The 24,501-nt window shown below is 40.9% G+C and overlaps 1 protein-coding gene and 1 long non-coding RNA gene across 3 annotated transcripts in view; one reads left to right on the top strand and one right to left on the bottom strand.

Moving 5' to 3' along the window:
• The window catches only part of GLIS3 (GLIS family zinc finger 3), a 446,998-nt gene extending 425,646 nt beyond the window's left edge, over window positions 1-21,352 (bottom strand). The window contains exons 1-2 of one of the 2 annotated variants that reach the window (XM_008543923.2): window positions 20,629-21,334; window positions 7,333-7,819 (exon numbers count right to left, since the gene is read on the bottom strand). In XM_008543923.2, the coding sequence (XP_008542145.1) occupies window positions 7,333-7,720 (388 nt within the window). In that variant the 5' untranslated portion in view covers window positions 7,721-7,819; window positions 20,629-21,334. Of the gene's footprint in view, window positions 1-7,332; window positions 7,820-20,628 lie in introns of both variants that reach the window. The other variant, XM_008543931.2, reaches the window with a different exon arrangement.
• LOC139078482 (uncharacterized) lies at window positions 19,157-20,341 on the top strand. The gene is made up of 2 exons (XR_011531449.1): window positions 19,157-19,296; window positions 19,574-20,341. It is a non-coding gene; the product is annotated as an uncharacterized lncRNA (long non-coding RNA).
• Window positions 21,353-24,501: the final 3,149 nt, after the last annotated feature.

The raw sequence follows: 24,501 nt of genomic DNA on the forward strand, positions 1-24,501 counted from the left end.
CAGGTTATAACCAACTGAATTAGCAAACCACAAACAGTAAAAAATAAAAATAAAACGACGTATTATTTAAAGCACATTAGTTTTTAGACCTCCCAAGTTCACACGATACATTATTTTTCTTAAACAGGGTCTTTACAAGAAACACCAGCCTTAAGTGACACAAAAGAGTTTTTTAATTCCAATTAGTTTGGTGTCCTTTGTTGATATTATTCTGCCTTTTCTGACCAACAATAATGAATAACCCACAAGCGCTAATGAATAACTAACTCCCTTTGTCTCCAAGGACAGCAGAGCCCAACAAGAAATGTCAGAGGCCCCAAAGTAAAATATAAAACCTTTACAACGAAAATCTTCCTAATTATATAGTCCTACAGGTACTGAGAATGTGGAATTGTCTTAAATATTTAAATAGCTGTGTCAAATATGCTTAAAGTGAGGATCATAAAACTTCCCCAGATGCTTTGAAAAATGCATTTCTACTAGTCTAATTGCAATTCATAACTGTTGAGCAGAAAGTAGGGAGAAATGCCATTATTGGTACAATATAACTGGGATTCCATACTCACCAATCCTAGGAGGGCCAGGAAGCTGCCAACTGCAGAACATCCTCCACACTCACTCAGTGGCTCAGATAAATATGAGCAAACACACTAACGTTGCTGAGAACCAGGAATCTCACTGACAAATGTGCAATGAGGAAGTGTGAGGAAGAACTCTGTAATGTTATATTTTAACTGGAACTCATTATCTTGTTCTGATATATTTCCCAACTCTGTCCACACATAAAGCCTAGAAACAATGACAACCCACGGTCAATAAGAACACCCTTTCATCCAGTTTTCCAAATATCATTTCCCACTAAAAGGAACTGAGTGTTTTTTTTTGAAAAATGTCTGATTCTAGGTCTGGGGCAGGGAAGTACAAGTGAGCCTAGAACATCTTGTTGTGTATGAAAGCAAGGAAGTGTTTACTGGGAACATATCAAAAGGACATAGGAAATGACTTGAAGGGGCTTCTACTGGCCAAATCTGGGACAATTTGAGCATCAGAAAGAATATTGTTGGTAATGAATTACAGCACAGTGAATTTTGAAAAAGAACACATGAGTCCACAGTGACGTTCAAAAAGAGAAGAGAGAGCAGCTCTTCCTTCCAGAAGAATACCAGCTAATAAACAAAGAAGGAATGCTAGAATCAGAAAATCACCATTAGGCAAGCAATAATGTAATAACTGATTAAGACAGGATCATCAATGGATGTTATGAAAGGTTATTTGAGAACAAGATATTCACCTAAGATTATTTATTAATTTTGAAAGAGAAAGTGTCCTTCACAACGTAGAGGTCTGGTGACATCACTTAGCCAGGTGATCAAAAGCAGCATCACCAATAGTAGGACGAATGAGCATTCAGTGCTTCCTGGCATAATAGAACAGGTGGTACACAAATCACTTATGTAGTATTCCTACCAAAAATGTTTCACCTGAATCCAATCATGAAGAAACGATCAGACAAACTAGATGGTGAGACAAGAAAGTGACCTGAACTCTTTAAAAATATCAACATATTTTGTCATGAAACACAAAGAAAAGTCAGGGGGAGAAGGTTGTTCTAGGTTAAAAGAGACTAAAGAGACATGACAACCAAATATAATGCATGATCTTTGATTAGATCCTGGATCAAATGAACAAAATGGCTACAATGGACATTTGGATTATAAGTGCGGAAAGGAAATAATTTATATTACAAAAAATAATGTAAGTAAAATAAAATAAGTAAAATTAATTTTAGTATGTACTGTATTTAAAGATATAATTATATACAAATGATACTATTGTATCAAAGTTACATTCCTTGGTTATCCTTAATGTATTTTAGTTATACAGCATGAAAGACACCTGCTTAGGAATTTGGGGGTGAAGCGTGACAATGTCTGCAACTTACAAGTGGTTCAACTTACTTGAGAGAGAGAAAGGTGGCAAATGCTAAAAAGCAAAATACGATAGAACATAAGATAAAATAATGTAAGATAAAATCTAACTTTTAAAAAAGATAAATTCAGGAGCAAACAATGAGTTTCATTTAAGAAATAAACTATGTATGATTGGCTAACTGAGTGGGAATAGACGGGTGCGGCTCCTGAGAAAGCCAACTAAAAAGGATCGATTGGGGAGGAGTTGTCCCTTTTGTCCTTCTTTCTTCCACCATCACCCTTCTCAGAAGACAGACTCCACAGCAGGAGCTGGAGTGAGGCGGCTATGGTACAACCAAGAGGGAAAGACGAAGGGAAGCTCCATGGTCTTGGACCTGACATCCCTGAGAGTCCAACCATTAGAAGCATCGCCTACCCTGGCCTGCTCTTTGTGTGAGAAAAACAAACTCCTCTAACAGAGGTTCCCAAATGTTCTCAGGTCCCGACATCCTCAGTGTCTCAATTTTTTCATGGTGCCTGTAGGCCAAAAGGAACACCTAACAGTTCCATTTATTAAGTAGTTAGTTGTTAACGACTTAATGGTATTTATATATTAACAACTTATTAGCTGTTTGAAAAAAATAATACACATAAATTAAAAATAAAAGTATTCTTATTTCATTTTTAAATAACCAGTTACTGAGAGTACATGTGTTCCAACTGTGCCCTCTACTACTTCTCAAACCTTGTAATCAGAATCGACACCACCACCTTCACCTCCTATTCCACACTGATTTTCACTTACCACTTGCTTTTTTTTTATTGTGGCAAAATATACATAACTTAAAATTTACCATCTTAATCATTTTTCAGTGTCTGGTTCAGTGGCATTAAGTACATTCACATTGTTGTGCAACCAGCATCACCACCCATCTCCAGAACTTTTTCATCTTCCCAAACTGAAACTCTTGGACCCGTTAAACAATAACTCCCAATTCTCCCCTCCACGCAGTCCACAGCAGCCATCATTCTACTTTCTGTCTCTATGAATTTGACTATTCTATGAACCTCATATAAGAGGAATCATACAATCTATGTCCTTCTGTGTCTGGCATATTTCACTTAGCATAATGTCTTCAAGGTTCAACCATGTTGAGGCATGTGTCAAAATATCCTTCTTTTTAAAGGTTGAACAATATTCCATTGTATGTATGTGACACATTTTGTTTATCCATTCATCTGCTGATGGACACTTGAGTTGCTCCCACCTTTTGGCTACTGTGAATAATGTTACTACAAACATGAGTATATAAAGTGCTTGCTTTTTTTTATCACTACTGAAAATGTAGCTTAGCAAAGATATGACATCACTAAAAGGAACATGGTGCAATCTAATGTCAAAACTATGAACCTTCTCAAGCTAGCAGTTGGCCTGGTGTTCAAAGGATGTCGAGTATCCCTATGTTTCCTTGCAAATTTAAAATATCCTGTGGCACCCCCTGAGTTTGGTATAGCAGTCCAGTGCCCTTGGTGTACTATTTGAGAACCACATCCTATGATATTAAAGCCACTGTTATTTGAGTTATCAGTGAGTAGAACTCAATCCTTACCTAACATAAACATTACAATCAAATTTATATTTCTCAGGAGGCCTCCACTGGAGATTCTCCAGTCTTCAAGTCAGATATTTGCTGTGTGGTAATCCTTTTCTGTAGACAGCTCCACTGGATTCGTGAGAATTGGGATAATTACTCTCAAGGCTTAGAAATGTATTTTCTTAGCCACCATGTAAACTGTACTTGGCCCCAAAGCAATGATATCCCATTGTGAAGGTTAATTTTAAATGTCAACTTGACTGGGCTATGGAGTACCCAGATATTTGGTCAAATATCATTTGGGGTGTTTCTATAAGTGTTTTCAGATGAAAATAACATTTAAATCAATAGAATGAGTAAAGTAGATTGCCCTTCCTAATATGGGTGGGTCTCATCCAATCAGTTGAAGGCCTAAATAGAACAAAAGGCTGACTTTCTGCTAAGAAAGAATTCTTTCCTGAATGATTGCCTTTGAACAGAGACATTGGCTTTTCTCTTGCATTCTGACTCAAACTAAAACATCAGTTCTTCCTGGGTCTCAAGCTTGCTGGCCTTCAGCTTGGAACTACACTATTGCCTCTCCTAGTTCCAGGCCTTCAGACTTGGATTAGAACTAAGCCCTTGGCTCTCCTGGGTCTCCAGCTTGCTGACTCATCCTATAGATCTTGGGACCTGTCAGCTTTCATAATCATGTGAGCTTTTATATCTTTTTATATATATCTCTTTAGATAGAGAGAGAGAGAGAATACATATATTCTTTCTTTCTTTCTTTCCTTTTTTGCTGAGGAAGATTGGCCCTGAGCTAACATCTGTTGCCAATCTTCCTCTTTTATTTGCTGAGGAAGACTAGCCCTGAGCTAACATCTGTGCCAATCTTCCTCTATTTTGAATGTGGGTCACCACCACAGCATGGCTGACAAGTGGTGTAGGTCTGCGCCCAGGATCCAAACCCACAAACCCAGGCTGCTAAAGTGGTGCACACTGAACTTAACCACTATGCCATGGAGCTGGCTCCCAGAATATATATATTCTATTGGAAGTAGATATAGATATAGATGATATATAGATGTATCTACTATTGGTTTTGTTTCTCCAGAGAACTCTGACTACTACACCCACAGAGACACACGTTCTTTGGTACCTACCCCCTGGGTCATGGCATTGTCAATAATGCATGAGAATGCAATGACAAAGCCAGGGAAAGATGTCAATCTCGAGCTTATCACATCATCCCCAAGGTTAGAACCCTTCCAGAGCACACCAGTGTCATCAAGATAGATCTAAACTCCTTGGTGTGTCATTCATGACCATTCATCTGGCTTCTGCTTATTCCTCTCCAGCCTCATCTCTTAGCATAGTCTCCACGCCCTCCAATGTAGAACCACGTGAAAGGCCACGAAGTGGACCACGATCTCTCCCCTCCAGGTTTTGAGTATGCTTTTCTTTTTACCCAGAATAAGTTGCAGATAGCCCCCTCACATGCATACGTACACACACACACACGCACAGAGGACAGACACTTTGATTCAAGGCTAGCTCCTCATCCTTCAGATGTCTGCCTAGATATCCTACTCTCCCCCTAGATCCTCTTACCAAGCACCGGCTGGGAACCCCTCCAAATGCTGCCATATCACCCTGAGTGTATCCCTATCAGAGCCCCAACTGTGCTTTATTTTAACTGCCCATTTATTTGTCTGACTTCTCCAACTCTTGAGGGCTAGGACTATGTTTTATTGGCTACTGTATCCCCCAAACAGTGGCTTACCCACAACATATGCTCAACAATTATTTGTTGAATAAATGACTGGATGAAGTTTAAACAGTCTCAGATCACCATTCTCAACAAGTTATTAACTTAGTTTAGGAACTGTCAACTAAGATCTGAAAGGGACACATTCAGCTACTGCTGGCAGTATCCAGACCACCAGTGGCATCCAATCTGCAAGGCCAGGGGGATAGTAATACTGTTGTCCTTGACCTCTTATCCATGCCCACACCTGCCCCAACCATGCAGATCTACAAGAGTCAGCTTGGAAGCTGAGCAAGGAGCCAGAAAGTCGAAAAGAGGAGAATCAGGAAGCAGTACTAATCCCTACCTGAGTTCCAAGAGTATTAACCCAGAGAGTTCACTCTCTCTTACGTATCTGAAGCATTTTTTTAACACCATGATTATAACTATAACCACTTCTGGTCACCATCAAAGCGATATTCTTAAACTCCTTACTGGCTGGCAATGCTGAAGTTACTTATTCTTTCGAGACTTTAGTTCCCTTATTGGTTAATCAACAAAAGCATACAACTCAGGACTGTTGTGAGGAATAACTGAGACTATGTATTGGAAAGCACTTAACACATACCTGATACCTGCTAAGTTATGATATAATAAATGCAAGCTACTATTATCACCATTATTATTGCCAGTCAGGATTTCAAACACAAGTATATATAAAAACAAGCTACAGTTCACTAATCAAGCATAAGCTGAAAGATTTTACTGGGCCTCAGGCCCTGAAAATCCAAACATATGAGCTTGACATGAAGGAACCTAGCTTACCGTACCGTGAACATACAGACAATGACAGAACTATTTGGGATGCAGCCCCCAGGGAAGGTTTCTCCTATACTTATACTAAATATCAGTAGTTCTAAGAAATAAAACAACTCAAAACCAAACCTAGGCCAAAATAAATAAATAAAAAAGAAAAGAAAAAAGCTACACATATGTTTAGTTGTGTTTTTTTTTAATCTACCCATTTATACCAACTTCTCCATACACAGAAATACACAGACACTAAAACAAACAACATTTTGGTTACCTGTCTGATCTAAAGCATTATTCACTACAGCTGAGTGAGTTATGAGTTAACTGGGTGAATGGCTATTCACAAGGCCACTAGTAATTATTTTGATGGCATAAATACTTCATATAAATATTTAAAACTAAATGCTAAAAATACCTTAAAGAATATATAGTTGTGCTATTTTACATAACAAAGCTATATTTTACCTATCTTTCTTTTTCTAGCCCAAATACACATATAATTTGCAATATAACCTCAGTAAGTCAACAGCAGTTTCTATAGAGTATGTCATTCAAATAACTTGCTATTCTCCAACAATTATTCTTTAATTTAAAGTATTTGGTAATCCAAACACTACTGAATTAAAATCACATTCTCTCTGCATTTCAAATTAACCAGGTTTTCCAGTTCTCCACAAGCACAAAAATATATCTTTTCATTATTCTCTTCTAGCTCCCTTCTTTCTTGTCACTAGCCATATATAAAAATTATAGGTTCTGCTCTGAGAATAGTTTTTTATCATTTCTATGTATAAATTCCTCATTTTATTAGCCATTAAAATTTCTCCCTTTTTTATCCTTTTCCTTCTAAACAGCACCTTTCTTCTAGCACCCACCTACCATAATGACAGTTGCAGCCACCTCTCTCCTCTATGGCCTGCAAAATCCAGCCCCTGATGAGCCAGGGCAGAGCTCTGTGTATCCAGAGGGCAGGATCTTGCTAAACTTGCTCTTGCCCTTCCACCACCACCACCCACCCTACCTCCCCATTTCTGATCTTTCTATCTCACCTTCTACTCTGTTTCACAGTCCCATGGGGTGTCACATTTACCACTGTGGCCCTTGCCCTCAGACACATATACACATTCACCCCCTTACCAAGCAAGCTACACATCATTTTGAGACCATCAACTTTGACTCCGACATTGAATCATATATTTTTTCATAGGATTTGCTGGCAGAAAAGAGACTAGGGGGAGAAAAAAATAGTGTCCACTTTTAAAAGATCCCAGAAAGACAATCCTACCTTTCCCAGGATTTGGAGGAAAAGGGTTTCCAAACTCCTGTTGCTTTGGCTTTAAAGTGTGGGGCCCTGACATGCCTCCGGCCTGGGTGACCTGGTATCGTGGCTTTCCATTGGTGAGCACTTGTCTCCTGGGGCTCAAGGCAGGCAGATGGATGGGGCTCTCAGCCATGTTGCTCTGAGGAGCCATCCCTCCTCCTGAGGGCATCTTGAGATGGAGGCTGTTAGTAAGGCTTCCGATAGCAGGGCTTGGTGTGCTTCCACAGGACGATGGGCCAGGAGTCCCTGAGTGGGCTCTGATGGGAGGAATGTGTTGGCCACTGACCATCCCAGGCCCCTGTGGGGTTCCTGATGTCCGGTGGAGATTCATGCTGCATGACCTTCCATTCATTCTGAAAAAACCTGTGGCCAAGATGGTCAAATATCCAATGGCACTAATGACTCCTTTCAGGCAAAGTCCAATAAGTTATCCATGGTGTGGGTTATTAGCCTGTTTAAAAAAATAAATGCAGGCATTTTTTAAAGTAAAAATGAAAATAAATTACAGCGAGTTTTCAACCTGTACAGCATTCATATCAGGAAGAAAAGAGGCACTCTTAGCAAAATGATCTTTTATGTAGAGCAGGGTCATCAAATACATGCTTCACTGGCAAGCACTCTCCCCTCCTGCATTCATGGTAGACATGGATTATGGATCACTGCATTGTTTTGTTTGCCACTGAGCCCTTCTCAATACAGTGCTCTTGGCAACTACAACCAATCTACTGGTGCCAGCTTGCAAAATGAAATTTACTTTGCTCCCTAGAGGATCTGTTCATACTAGTTCACTTTTGCTATAGTGAGTTTTAGAATTCCAAAAGCATCACCTTCATGAGCTGTGAGAGCAATGCTTCAAAGTTTCCAGTAAACAAACAAAAAGCAGATATGGCTTCTAAATGAGATTATGAGGACATTAAACCATCTCAGATTTTCACCCTTAGAGCCATTTTTTCACAGTCCCTAGATTTACAAAAGATAAAAATATGGGCCTGGGAATGCTGCAAAAGCTTCATACATCCATGTGTCCAAATATTCACAGCACCATTAGAGTCTTGGTTCCATACTGATCCTGAGTTATGGGGATGGAAATACAATCAACATCACAATACTCTCACCTTCCATTAAGATCCTAGAAAAGGAAAAGGCTGCGCAAAATGCTTTATGGAAAGCACAAGGACAAAGAGCCCTTCTAAAGGTGAGTAGGTTCACCAAGCACATGGCAAATTCAGCATAGTTCCACGAAACTTCCATCTGCCATCCCACTAGCCTCTTCCTCAACTGGCAGAGGGAAAACCAAAAGAACTGAACTGACATGGCCACTGGACATCATGATACATCCGTATGTAACATGTCAGTACTCCCTGGTTAAAAATCATTAGGAAAGACCCCTTCCTCCCGTGATCAATAGGTCCCCAAAATATATGCAATGAGGTGACTAAGTGCCACTACTCCAAAAGAATAACAGACAAAGTCACAATCTGTATTCTTTTATAAAGACATGATAGTCATGGAAAGAAGCCAAAGCTGAACAAAGACAGGAAATATGGACTGCGTGCAAAGTAGTAGTGGCCAGATACCCTCAACTGGATAATTCTATCTTTTTCTGTATGATCCACTCAATGCCTTAGACAAATATTTCCAACTCAACTCCAAAATGAATGGCTCCATCAATCATCAAGGACAGGATATCAAAGAGGGCAAAGTTTTTGAAGAGGTTTTTTTTCTTTTATCATTTTAGAAAATCAAAAATATTAAATTTTCAAGTCAACCACTCACTGTGCCTTCTGCAAAGTTGACAGTGCACGCTCATATGTTGAGGAACTCCAAAAATTACTAGCAATATAAAATTTGGAATGTCTTCATCTTTACCAATTCTCTATTTTACTAAGAATTCTATCAGTCACATTTAATACTGCCACACCATCTAGCCCTCAGAAACACTCACAGGTCTCCGTCCTACCCTTACCTCTGCTACAGTTCCCAAGAACAGACAAATAAATCCAGGTTATCCAAACCTGAATCATTTAAGTTTGTTTATGGAACAATGAGAAATGAACCCTGGTATCAGAATGGTTGTAAGATTTTTCTTTGACACTGGAAAAATTCCAATGCTTTTTCTGCTGTGTCCATTTAGAAGAACTCGAGTGTATTACCAGCTGGTCTGTTGATTCATTGGTTGATTGTGGGCAAGAGTCATTTAATGTCTCCATGCTTTGCCAGATGATATTGGCCATCTATTCTCCCCTCATTGATAAAATACTGTTTTCTAAGTACTTTGAACCCTGCAGAAGAAAGCCCTTATTCAGTACCGACCAAAAAAAAAAGGCAAAATAAATATGTTGTATTGGCAATTTGTTGAAAATGAGGAATTATCCAACATGACTGGAAATATGCGTCACTAAGACCGCGGTCCAGGTGACAAGTGTCTGCAGATTTGCAGACGATGCCCATTTCCAGGTTTTTAAAAATAAAGGAGTCATTTTTGGCAGCAAGATCATACATATACAAGCAGGAATTCTCATCAAAAATCTGGAGAAAAACACATAAGAAGTTACTTAGAATTAGGCTAGATCATTAAGAAGGTGAGTTTGCAAGAAGGAAAAATAATTAAAGTGCTGAGAACTTAATTAAGTATCAGACAGTCAAACCTGCTAGTCTTAGACTGGATATTTATTTTATTTTTATTTTTTTATAAACTGCACTCCTGTTTTAAATAGCTTTAGGTGGAAAGTAACAACAACAACAAAACTGTACTTAAATTTTATTACTAAAAAAGCAAGAGCCAGAAAGTAAAGTGATTAATACCATAAAGAAAAACCAATAGGTCAATGGTGTGTGAGCTGAGAAAAACCAGCCTCAAGACAAAAATAAAATAAACTGTATGTGAAAATATGCCTAATAATCCAGTTTTCACATTAATTATGCCAACAGATTTTTTGAGCCTTAGATACCAGAATTTAAAAATCAATTTTGTCTATTCATATTATAATATTTTATATACTTTTTATCTAGGCCATATGATCATGTATAATTCTAAATCCACTTGGTAGCAAAAAAGAAATAAACTGCTAACTTTTAAGAAAAACACGTCGTCACTGAGTCAAAGTGAAAGGAGCACTCAACTAGAAGTCAGGAGACCTGAGTTCTACTTGTAGCAAATCATTTATAACTTCTCTGGACTTAACGGTTTTTCATCCAAAAAATGAGGAATTTGGTGATAATCACTACAGTCTCTTGAAATTCTGTTCTTCCAGATAATTAAGATAAGAAAGATTATCAAATACACCCATTTACTATAATCAAAAATAAATATGTAGATTTCATACCTACGGCACTTAAATCAAGGGGATGGGGTAGATATGGAAGCAAAAATGATAGTAGTCTCTCCGGACTCTATCAAAGCAAGAGCTGACAGAAGGCTTTCATGCCAGCAATGTGCTGAAAGACAACACTTACCTTGAAAAATGAATAGTAAGATTAAATTTTCCTACACTTTGCTAAAAAGTAAAATCACAACTAATCAGCATCAAAACCTAACTGGTAGGATTCCATTGGAAGAGCATCTTTCTATTTAAAAACCATTTAAAAAGAGGAATTACTTTCTCCTCTGCCCTCCATCCAGCTACTCTGCCTGAGGCTATCAACAGAAAAAAAGAAGAAAAAGAAAAAGCAAGGAGCATCCAGAAGTACAAATTTAGGGTACTTTGGATCTGACATTTTGTTACATTTAGATTTTTAATACTCCATTAGTTCAAACAATGAAAATGTTCATTCTGCTATATGAGTCAACATGAGTTAATAAATCTTTCCTTTTGACCACTTTCATACTCTTCAAACACACTCCTATAAGTCACGTCAGAGAGGAAATTACTTAACTCCTAAGGTAACCAAAGCACAAAAGCATTTAATAATTTCACTAGATTTCTGGAAAAGCTATGACTTTAATCAGAATATAAGATCTTGACTCTACCTTCTACCCAAGGTTCCAGGCACTGTTCCTCACGGAGTAAAAGATTAAGCAAACAAAAAGCAATGTTAACTCATCGATTCAAGAAAAATCCAAAAACACAAGTTCCATAATGCCTATTTACTGCCAGAAGCCCTTTCTTAGTAAATATCATTAATAGACTCATCTAGAGTCATAATTCTTCTGATGAGCCAGTTAATTATTAATTTTCATACATCATTTCATTTCCTTAGGCTACATTTAGCCTTTGTTACATTTTCCATTCCTTATGCCACAAGCATTTTTTACCCTGCATAGAAAACCTGATAATGAGACACAAAATACTGGTCAGCAAACAAACTGCTCCTGAGCTGGCTTCTTATATATATATACGTCTCAGCCATCTAAAATAGAGTTTTTATTGATTCTTTTTATTTTTTTCCTTTGGGTTAATGATTGTATAATTTCATTAACATTGCCTTTTCAATGTCGCTGCCTTGATCGTTAATAGGCCCAGGCTATTCCCATGGGCTTCTCTAGTTACAGCTTTTGTGGCCAGGAGGATATAGAAATGAAAAGCCTACGGATAGATAATATAAGTTATTCTCATGCACGGCTGCAGTGTGAAGCACATTTTGCAATTCAATCAAGGACAGATAGAGCTGAATGTTCTTAGATCCAGGGAGTTCATTTTAATAAGCAGAATGTACCTTGTCCTAACACAGGTGACTGACTCCTCAGAAAAGATTGTATAAACAAAACCCAATCGTGTAAGTCATTTTATTGGCAACAATATAAACACAGCTATATTAGATGTCACCAATAAATCAAAATTATTCTTGTCTGCAATTTTAGCACAAGGAAAGTGCAAACATGTGCCTGTGAAGCTGGAGGATATTATAGAGGAAATGCATTGGATGTGTACAATATCATTTCTCTAAATTGAAAGGGAGAGTACTATATTATGATAAAGTAACCCCCAACAAGATATAGTTGATCATTTTTCTGGTTTTGTAGCTTTATTCAGTGAGACCGACAGCTTCACAGACGTCACAACAGAAGTTACATAGAGACAGGGTTGGGATAATTCTACATGACTGAGACCTGGGGCAGAAACTTAGGGACGTTACACCTGGTAACCGGGAACTATAGATTTTATACTCACGTGGGTACTCCCAAGACTTAATGTTAGTAATTTTAAGAACGTTAACATATTTATTCTGAACACTAAGATGTACAGATATTACTCAAGCAATATAATCACCAATAAGATGAAATCTCAAAAAATCAAAGAGGTTTAGCTCTAAGTTAGACCAATTAAAATTATGAAGACAAATTAGTATTCCCTTCAGAGATTCAAGACCATTCTTCTGAAGACCACTCAGAAAAGTTAACATAATGAACATCACGGAGTCCATCAAATAGAATCTATGACTTTGTTTTATCTGTGGATTCTAACCCTTGGCTATCTAATTAGAGATATACACATTTTAATTTTTTTTACTTTTATATTTTATAAAATGTCCTCAAAAATGAAAATAATCTTCCCTAAATTTATGGAGTGAACTATCCAGCAGTGTCCTTTTCAATTTAAACTAATGGCTATGATATTCAAAATATGGGTAGTAAATATGGACAGAGGAAAGAAAGGGAAAGGGAAGGAGGAAAAAGCACAGAAAGAAGAAGGGGAGAGGAGGGACGGGGAAAGAGAAGGAAACGAAAAAAAGGAATGACCACGTCCAGCTCAGGAATTCATTCTTTAGTTAGCCAATCCTATCTTAAAAATCAGAAGCAGCACTGAGAGCCCTTTACACAAAGCCAGTGATTACAGGTTGCTCCAAGAAATTTAGAACATTTAGGAAAATACTACTGGAAGGTAATATTAAAAGTTCAGTAACCTCTCTTAGAATCCACTTTCCACACTTCGATGTATCTGCATATAACACTTACATCCTCCTAGCTTACTAAACATGTCACTACTTTTAGTAGTAATTACCTACACACGTTTCATTCACCGAACCTCAGTTATTAACTCATCAATGCGTACAGAAAGTTCTAGAAAACTGTGGCCCTACAGAAAATGGCAAGGGTGAGGGGGATAATTAGGGATCCCCTCAGTCAGTTGTAAGAAATCACACAAAATGAGAATGAATTTGGAAGCAAAAAGAATTTTAAGACAAACATAGGTAAGTTCAGAAAGGTAATCATGCCTTGGCCCACTTGGTCCAACTTGAATACGGGGCCATAAGTTCCTAGATGTATATTTAACAAAGTCCTCTTTCTAAAACAGTGTTTTTTAAAACTGGTTGCAATCCACTGGTGGGCCCTTAAATCAATTATTCAATGGCGAAAGCATTTTTTTATGAAATAGAACCAACTAGAATAAAATAGAAGCTATCAACGTGCGTCACATATATTAATGGTTGAGAATTGTTTTATTTCAGTTATTTATGAGTGTACATGTCTGTATATCTATATACATATAATGTATCCTGGGTAAGATGAAAAATATATTTTATGGTAGGTTACAGTCAAAAAAAGCATAAAACCCACTGTTATAGAAGGATTTAGACTATTTGCCTGCCCAGGTACCTAAAAAGAACAGCAGCAGGTATAGACACAGTTGAACAGCCAAAGTAAAACAAATACCAAAATATGGCTTAACGAAGAAAAGATCTAAAAGTTCAGTATTTTTAGCTTTATAAAATGTAAAGATTAAGTAACACAAAGCTACACTCCTACCACTGCTATCTTTCACAGTGCCTTTTACTCAGTAAATATCAATTGTGCTCTATAAATATCAATTAATCAACCAACTAACAGCATCAGGATCAAAATGACTGACAATTTTACATCTTCCTCACTGCGAAAGCTAGATATCTTGCCTGGAATAAAACTTCACTCTCACAGTGCTCAAGGGGGAAAAGATTAAATTAACACATATGCCTTTGAGAACTGAGTTTTTCAAAATGTGTTCTTAATACGAGTTAACCATCAGATCCCACGAAGAGGAATTTGAAATGGAAAAATGAACACATTCCCTATGACGTCACTGCTGAATTAATTACCTGAATTGCCAAGAGTGAACGCTACATGGTCATGGTTTGAGACACAAAGATTTCTTCAGAAATATAAGAAAAGTAACTGGCTGGAGATTTTTCTTTTAAAAAAACCCTCCATCTTCACACAGGGAGATACATAGATAGCAAATATGGTAAATGGAAAGCACATTCTTTGTTATTTAGTGTGTATAAATAACTACTTGGCCCATGTGAACAGCTAATTGCAAAGCTAAAGATCAAAATCCTTTCAAACAGGTAATAAATATAAGTCTATGGAAGATTCTAGAAATAAAATTGAATTTATCACTCATTAAACCAAATATTCAAGCATATTAAACTGTCCCTATCACGTGTAACTGAGTGATTTCTTCCCTTCAGTGTAGTTAGTTATTGCTTAAAAGTAACTAATGTAACTATTTTTAGCTGTTGGTAGACAGAAGTTTTATACAAGTTAAATTATGCTCACTGACATCACTGTAGAAGTATGAATGTCCACAACAATGACTAGGCCCTTAACCAACATGACAACATATTTATTAAAAAAAAAAAAAAACCCTACATGAATGACTCAGTCAAGTTACAGACAGAAGTGGAATCTATTGGTCATGCTGAAAAGGTTGGGAAAACATTAATCCATTTCTTCACACACAAGAATAACAAGAATTCATACCTAGCCCTGGCATCTGGTTAGTTTTCTGTGCACAGCATTCAGCAGGCCTAGAAATGAAACTTCATAGATCTGGCTCAGAATTTCAGGAACAACTGATATTCAGACAGTCTGACCTCTATCAAGGAGCCTGGGACAGGATCTAATCTTGCACCGTAACCCTATCTGGCCATCTGCAGTTCAGCAAGGCCTGCCACACCTGAAGGAATATGCAGTTGTTTCCATTCTTGGCCTTGAAGAGATCACGTCACACAAGAATGGCCCCACCAGCCGCCTTCATCTCAAGTCTGCTCTCAACTACTTAGAGCCTTCCTGGTTCCAGTTACAGACAAATCCCCTGATTTTGTTCCCAAAGTGGAACACGGTTGAATCCTTGTTTCTGTTCATCCTACATATTCCCTTAGAGTCCACCAGGGTGGTCTTTCCCCTCCTCCCTTATTTTTCTCCCTTTTTCCCGAAATCCAGATCCTACTCATCCTCTAGGCCCACCTCAAACACCCACCTGAGGCCTTCTCTGATCCTCTCAATCTCTATGTCTCTGATCTACAAAATGGCGAGAATTACATTATTGTACGTAGATCACAGCATTACACAATATTAAATGAGATAATGCATGTTACTTGCTTAGCACAGTGCCTCATACATAGAATGACCTAATAAACGTTAACTATTTTACTCTACATACCTCTCTTTTAACATTCCTAACTTTCTACATTGCCTTACAGTTATTTGCCTGTGTTGCATCTCCTTGTCTAAACTCTAATTTCATGAAGTTTTGGGGCTATGTCTAATTTATCTTTGAACTCTCCCCAGTCCTTATGTGTACATAGATTGTCTTATACTATACCTATATATTTATATTTTTCACACCACATGTATCATACATACAGATTTTTCATACTACATTTATACATTCACATATATTTATATTTTTCATACTTTTCTGCTCATTTATACTGAAAAATATGGCATAAATGAAATATATAACTATATATTTGTCTACCTGTATCCCATATTTACCATTTATTGCCTGAATAAATACAGTGTAAGTAAGGTGTGACCATATAATCGTGAATCCTACGCTCTGTGTCTTATGGAACCAGTTTAATTACGGTTGCATGTTTCCTAGTCTATTCCTTTCCCTAATAAGAAAAAGTAGCATAGAAACTCTATTCTACTCTCTGCTCAGGCACATTAGTCTTGCCTTTATCTTGGTATACTTGTGAACAATGAAAAATCCTAGCTAAAAGCCACAAAACGAATACAGTCATTTCAGTACTGAGACCAGGCATTTCTTTTGTTTTGGGGTTTAGTGGCCCTAACAGAGGGACGACCACAGGCATTTTGGCTTGTGATAGCAAAAGGAGCTCCTCAGCATTCTCCTTGCTCATCCCACACTGGTTTCACACTATACATTTCACTAGTGTCTGTTCAGTCTCCCTAATCAAAGAGTCATTAGGATAAAAAATAGGGCTTCTATTTCATTAGTGTTTTTCCTTAATTCTATCATATTAAGTAATGCCTGACCACTTAATTTCTGCAAGGCAAACTGTTCCTACCATCTTTAAAGGGAAATCCAAGTTATTTGACCTACTAAAAGATTATGTCAGTGAAAGAAGCCACACCCAAGAGTACATATTGAATTATTCCATTTACATAAGGTATTTAAAACAGGCAAAAGGAATATATCTGTTGGAAGTTAGGGCAGTGGTTACTCTTGGGGGGAACACAGTCACTGGAACGGTTGGGAGGGATGCGGTGACTAGAAGGAAGTAAGGGACATGTTTTTAGGGTATTGGTCATATTCTACGTCTTAATCCAGATGCTGGTTATTCAGTCGTGTTCAGCTTGTGAAAATGCATCAAGCTTAAAATATGTGCACTTTTCTGTATTGATATTTTATTTTATCTCACTAAAACATTTGGCTCTGTGTTAACTCTGCTTAAAGTAAGTAGGAAACTAGGAAAACTTGGAACTTGGGCATCTTTTAATCAAACTATGTGTTAATGTCATGTTAAAGATTTTGTTATATGCCTCATGCTCCTGGAATGAGTAAGGCAGCACATTTTTATTGCACAGATTGCCTATGTGCCATTTATTTATTTTTAAATTTTATTTTCAGTCCTGAATGAGTCTATGAGCGAACCAAACATACTGAAAAGTTCAAGTTAAGTTCTGTATTTTCACCTTCTTAATAATATCCTCAACAGAAAATAATCACAAAAACACAGAAAATGACTTCTCCAGGGAAGAGAATGTGCATGGGATGCCACTTCCAGAATTATCTCTTTCATAAAGTACTCCTTCCATATTCTAGAAGAATTATAAATTAACATTACAACTTCAGAGATCAGTAACTACAATATGAGAGGGACAACAGTGGAAAGAATGTCCAAAGATTTAATTTACTAGCAGGAAAGAGCACTCAGAGAAAAAAAAGACTGAGAACACTGAACTCTCTTGAGAAATGATGGAAAGACCACTTTCCACCACATAAATGAAGGCAGGGCTGGAACAAACATTAATTTGCTATTAGTTAACCTCCCCACTCTGCCTATTTGGGCCCAATAGGAATGTCACCCACTAGGTGGACCCTGGAGTCCTCTCCCCCACCCCCCACCAAAAAAGTCGCTTTTCCTATTTCGAATAATGATCACATTCTCCAAGCAAACCGACTCCAGGTGTTCAACCTCTGACAAACCGACTGCTATTAAGTAACCTGGATGGAATCAGAGATCAGAGAAAAGATGTTCTCTCAAGATTGGCCTAAGGTGAACCAAGGAAAGAGGGAGTTTATCGCAGTTGTCAGATTTAACTTGCCATAGTCAAGGATTGCTAAGTCCTCTGAACAACAAAAGAAAGGAATTCAACTACCAATAATGAAATGTATTTTGAAACTAACTAAAAAGAAATATCCCCGACTCTTCCTTTCAAAGCTAGTGTTAGGGATACTCCGGCTGCATAGACAACTCATGAAATCTGTACTGCATTTAAAGGCCATCCTTAAACTTCAGTATGTTCCCAACTGCAAAAGTAACATATAGTATCACACACTCCTGTCTCTAAATAGCTTCAAACTCCCCCCCCCACCCCCCCACCCCCACTCCACCCCAACAGCCTTCATTGTGGCAGATCCTTTTTCTGCAAATCTTTGCAAGTTGCACCTGTTTCACACATCACCACTGGAAGTAAGCCTGGAGGAGGGAGAAGAGGAGGAATGGAAAGATGCAAACCAATATAAATCAATTTTACACCAAAAAATGTTTCCTAGTTTAGTGTAAAAAGTGAGGTCCAGGGGTGAACGTGACAGTGGGAGAAACGAATGTCTGGCTGACTCTCAAGGCAGAAATCACGACTCATCAAAGCATTCAGAGGGGAGAGAAAGACACTTTGCATTTGTCTTGGGTTCACCTTCAGGGCAAAAAATGCTCTCTGACCTGGGAACTGGGAAACTTGACTGTTTCTCCTGCGTCTGTGACAATTGGTTGTGAGGCCTTGGGCAAAACCTCTAAAAGTCTCTGGGTCTCGGTTTTCTCATCAGTAGGTGATCGGCAAGGTCCTATCTAGCTTTAAAAGTCTATACTTGAGATTCCCAGTTCCTAAAGGGAAGTGGTCCACTGGGGGGAGCTGCAGAACTTCCCTCTCCTCACAAACTCCAGGGCCCCCGGCCCAGATGTGGGGAGATGCTGATGTCCTGGAAGTAGGCGTCGAGAGGGTGCAAAGCCTTCCTCCCTTTAAAAGGGAGCCCGCAACTGCAGGAGTCCAGTCTCTACCGACGCTACTCCCTGCGATTCCAAAAGCACCCTCCACCCCACCCCCTGCCCCGGGTTTAGATGCTCCAGGGATAAGGCCGAGCTGAAGCCTGGGAAGCATAGCAGGGGAGTGAGGAAAACAGAGCAGAGAGGTGGTGGCCTCTTCAGCCAGGAGGAGAGCTGGAGAGATCAGGAGAGTGCTGGGGACCCGCCGGGCTGGGAAGAGGAGCGTGGGGCAGGGGAGGAGGTAGGCAGCCCTTGTCTGTTCCCGACCACCCTAGCTTGGCCCGCGGGGATTCGAGGCCCGCGCCCCTGGGCTCTCTGGCGCGGAGCTAGGGGCGGGTTCGGGGGCGGAGGCGACGGGCACCAGCTGGGGGCACAATGCTGCGATCCCGTCACTCCCCAGCCGTCTCTGCCCCTAACCCTCGGGCCGGTCAGCGAGAGAGCGCCGCAAAACAAAACAAACTCGTGCCGGCTTCCTGTTGTGCAACCCAGTCCTGAGTAAGTCGGGGCCGAAAGGGCAACGCCGCTGGCCCGTCGCTGGGAAGCCCAAGCGGCGGGAACCAGCGCGCTTGCCTAGCCCGGCCCAAGCCCGGATCCGGGGGGAGCTTCGGCTCCGCTTTCGCTGCTCTGGGGAGCGCGCGGTCCCGGAACCCCCACCGAACTAGTGTCCTAACCCTCCAGTCTACTTTCACTTCTTGCCTCCCAAGCACCCCAACAGGTCGAGGGCGCGACCTGCGAAGCCAGAAACGACATTTCCCAAAGTTTCTCCTTCCAGATACCTAATTGAATCACCCATAGGATGACAAATCCGTCAGAGCCAAGTTTTCCAGACACTTGGGTGACTTCCTCATCCCCGAGGTGACTTGTCAGCTCCAGTGAGTAACTTGGAAGTGTCGCTCGGGGCAAGGTGTGTGTCTAGGAGAGAGCCGGCTGCTCACTCACGCTTTCCAGAGAGTGGCCCCGGGCCGACTTCAAAATACACACAGGGTCATTTATAGGGACTGGAGCTGTGCGCAGGACAAAGTCCCCGAGACTGAGACATTTTCCAAACAGTGCTGACATTTTGTCGGGCCCCATAAAAATGTAAACGCGAGGTGACGAACCCGGTGGGGAGTGTGCGCGTCTGAATGTGTCTGAGCATTTTGCGGCGTGGGAGATTATAGTTATAGACCTGGCGGCTGCGGGTCACCGGACCCATTCCCGCGACGAGTTACTGTACCCCAAACCCGAGGACCTCCCAGAGCATTGGGGACGTCGGCTTGGGGGAGACCCAAGCGTGGAAAACAGACTTCGTGGAGCTCCAAAACACGTGGAACTGGAAAAGACAACTGCAGCCCAGCCCCGTGTGCGCGCGCGAGACCTCACGTCACCTCATCAATTCCCACTTCTCCAAACTTTCCCTTCAGTGGGGACTCATGGGTGCCGTACCCGAGCATGCCCTTGCGTCCTGTAACTCGCCCTGACTTTGTAGCCCTGTGGCCCTGTAGTTTAAAAGAAAAACAAAAACAAAAACTCTTCCTAATTAGAGAAACTTTAAAACCTTGTTGATTTCTTTTCCGTCTTCTACACTGGGGGCTCTTAGGCAACTGACAAGAACACAGCTTGATTCCTAATTGAAGGTTGCTATCTATCTCAGTAAACAGATCTTTCACAGAATCTGGGGGTGGGGTGCGCATATCCTTAAGCCCGCGCGAACGCCACCGGCTCAGCGTGGAAAACTATTTCTAACCTCTAGTTTGTGTCTCTGAGCGTTAACTCCCCCACATTCTCAAGCGCCGGGTTTCTCCCAGTCTCTCGCCTGCGAGCAAAGTTCCTATGGCATCCACTTACCAGGTAACCGGGATTTCCACAACAAAGCCGGGCGTGCGAGTCCCTTCCCCCGGCCAGCCTGTGCGAGTGACAGCGGGCGGCCAGCACTGGCGAGGAGAAACTTGGGGCTCTAGCCCTTCAGCGCGCTCCACGGGCTCTGCCTCCTTCGGAAATGAAAACTCCCATCCAAGCCGGGGGACGGAGCGCGGAAACCCGGCCCAAGTGCCGTGTGTGCGCGCGCGTGTGCGAGGGCAGCGGCGGCAGGGGGAGGAGGAGACAGGAGGGTGGATGGACCCTAGGCATCAGCTCATTCTCCCCCCAACACACACACACACACACACATACACGCGCAAATAATGTTTTAAAAAGTTGAGTTTCGACTTTGTGCCTCGCCTGTCCTGTTCATCCTCGCCTTGGGCCGGGGGATGCGTCTGGGAGCCGGCCGGGGATGCTGGCTAAGTGCTTTCGGCGGGTTCCGTCCGGGAGCGCTGGTGCGAACCTGGACGGCTGCAGGCGGCTTACGCGGGACGCGGGGAGGGGCGGCAGTGGTAGCCCCCGGCGCTGTGCCCGTGCGCGCCGCGCTCTGGGCTGCCCCGGCGGCGCAGTGTGGACGCGGCTGCAGGGAGAGGGGAAGGGGGAAGGAGGGAGGGAGAGAGGGTGGGAGGGAGGCGGCCCGGCGAGGAGTGTTGGATGTGCGTGCGGCCGCGAGGGCCGGCCTGTAGCCAGCTGCTTCCTGAGTGTGAGCGCCGGAGGGGGAGGGGGAAAGAGTGGAGGCGGGCTCGCTGGTCACCGGGCTGGCCAATTCGAAGGCCGGCCGAGCTAGTGTCTCCCTCTCAACGTGTTCACACACATTCTCCTTCCAGTGCGCCAGGGAGTCGAGGAACTCCAGAACAGGGTAATGTAAGGGAGACACTTCGCCTTCTTGTTGGCCCTTATTTGTTGAACTAGTTTTTTTCTTTAACATGAAAAAGTGTCAGCGTTCTGACAGGATTTGATGTCAAATCGTAAAGAACAAGAGAAAAAAAAAAGAAAAACCCACTAGTAAAACGGAGAGAGTAAAAACTAAAAAGTGAAAAATGGCAATAAGGTCTTTCTAATATACAGGATTGGAAGCACATAGATACTTTGAAAATGGATAGGTGAAGCACAGAGGATGCCTTTGAAATCTTTTTAAAATAAAGTATAGGCAGAGAAGACAAAGGTGATGGAAGTGTTACAACGATGTAAAATTCTAAAGACACGCTGCTAGGAATGGAGGCACATTCCTCTATATATTGCATCTATATAGTGGCACTTTCTCCTTAAGAATTCAACATCCTCAGCTTCCTACCCCACCTAAGCTGTGACCCAGCCTTTCTGCTTGGCTTGATAGAGCCCTCAAGAAGTTGTCCCTAGAAGAACAGCTCTTGGTGGTTCCCTACATGTATTGATTGCCACAGATGCACTGACTTCCGTCTTGGGAACGGAAGGCATATAATATCCTCCAGTTAGGCCTTTCTGCAGTGACAGTACTTATTATTCACTCTCATGAATGAAATGAATGAGGGTATCTCCGGACATTTAGAATGTTACCAGTCCTTATATTCTATTCTAGGGCGCTCACTCAAATACAAATTAGCATTCAGGTAGTAGATGCTATGATCAAGACAGAAGCCCTCAAGTACACAAATGACTTGCCTCAGAAAACCAAACCAAAAATATTGTTGACAATTTTCATTTAACTGACTTCAGAAAGAGTATTACTAGAGTTGGTCTGTATCCATGATATTGACAACACCCAAAAAGGTCCAGTTTTCACAATACATCTTCCTATGTCTTGTTATAATTCCCTCTTCAAGACTCCCTTTAGGGAAGGCATTTTTTCTCTTTCCTAAAGACAAACTCATCAGAATACTAATGACCAGGATATCTGTCAGCAGAAGTGGAGGGAGGGAAATAATAAGTGCTTAGGATATATCATTCTGTCAGTTTTCCAGTTTCTCCCTGTGTTCTTTATCTCCTTTTAAATGCAAGTATCCAAGCCCAAGAAGGCAATAGATGGGTTCAATCACACACAAGAAAAGAAAATATTCATAAAATCAAGCATGCAGCTACATCACAAAAACAAAGAAACCAAGTGGTGGAAGTTGCCATGACTATTCCATTGTGGCTAGTTATTGCAACATGCCTGACATTCACATAAAAACTCTTCATCATTAACGCCAGCCTTCAGAAGCAGAGCAAAATGGGAACACTGACCCTTCAATGCATCACAGGAAATTCTCATGATCCAGACTCTCATGCTGTAGAGGCTGCTCCCCAGGAACAAGACAAGCCTGGATGGAGGCTACACAAAACCTTTCCAACACCCCTCAAATATCATTTCAAATACAATGGTTTTGATGCATGAAATGATATCCTAGGGCCTTGCAGAAGTTTCCAAAACTTCCCACTTGATGGGAATAGCTTAGCTGGAAGAGAAAAACATAGTGCTACACCCTACTTTAATCAATGGCTCATGGAAATAAAAAAACACTGGGGAAGTTATTAGTCATCAACATGGAGATCCCCAAAATTCTCTTCACTTATAAAAGCCCAAGGATGGGAATGTCATTTTTTATTTAGGTGAGATTTTCATGAGCCTCAAAAATACCTAAGACATTACCACTAAATAGGTACAGTGCTTTGCTTGACTTTTTTTTCTTTTGGCCAGGAATGTAGATCTGCAGTGTCCTTACATTCCACAGGATATAGTAAAAATGCAGCACTCGCAATAGAACCCTGGAGTGACTCAGAATGAGATCTGAACCTTTTCTGGACTGAATTGGTCAACAGGGGTGGGGGAAGGGAGAGTAATGAGAGTGGGAAAGGAAATAGTGTAGTTCAGCAATGACACTCTCCCTTCCCCATGAGCTCTCTGTCATGCTTAGGACTCATCTCCTGGCAGCCTTTCAGCCAGATAGCTGGGAATTGCAACCCAGTTGGTATCTTCCCTCTCTGGAGTGGTCAGTTGTATGCATCGCAACCGCTGACTCAGGGCAGCTGAATCAGCAGACAGGGCCTTACCGCCAGGTCAAGTCCAATTCTCATTCATTTGAGAAATATTCAGTGAGTATCTACTTTGTCCCAGGATTTGGGGTAAAGGAATTAACACTTATAGGTATAGTAACATGAGAGGATGTTTCATAAAGCTTTTCGTCCAGTGGCTGGGATACAGCAAAACCTCAAGAAATGGTGGTCCTCTGAATATATGATCTCATATGCTGCTCAAAGCAATCATATGAGATAGCAATCATATGAGATAAATGGTAATCTCCCATTTAGAAGGAAGGAAGCTGAAGCTCAGTAACCAATTAAGGAGAGTGGGAGGCAGAGATTGGTTTGTCAGTCTAGAAGCCCCAAGTTCTTTCAACATTGCTATCCTGCAAAATAACTGCATGTTCTTTGAATGCGTGCAAAGTACACCACAGGTGTATAAAGTGCAAGGCATCTTGTGATTTATGTCAGGTAAGCACAACTGAGTGTGGAAGAGGCAAGAATAATTTCCTACAACAATATGGAGTAGTTTGGCTGTTTGAAGTGGACTTCAAAAAATAGGTAGAGGGGCCGGACCCGTGGCTGAGTGGTTAAGTTCTTGGACTCTGCTTCAGTGGCCCAGGGATTTGCCAGTTCGGATCCTGGGCACGGACATGGCACTGCTCATCAGGCCATGCTAAGGCGGTGTCCCACATAGCACAATCAGAAGGACCTAAAACTAGAATATACAACCATGTACTAGAGGTCTTTGGGGAGAAGAAGAAGGGGGGGAAAAAAGAAAGAAAGGAAGATTGGCAACAGAAGTTAGCTCAGGTGTCAATCTTTAAAAAAAAAATGGGTAGAGAATTGATAAGCAAAGGAGACCATTCCAAAAGGAGG

This window comes from Equus przewalskii, chromosome 22 (genome assembly GCF_037783145.1).
Source record: "Equus przewalskii isolate Varuska chromosome 22, EquPr2, whole genome shotgun sequence".
Lineage (NCBI taxonomy): Eukaryota > Metazoa > Chordata > Mammalia > Perissodactyla > Equidae > Equus > Equus przewalskii.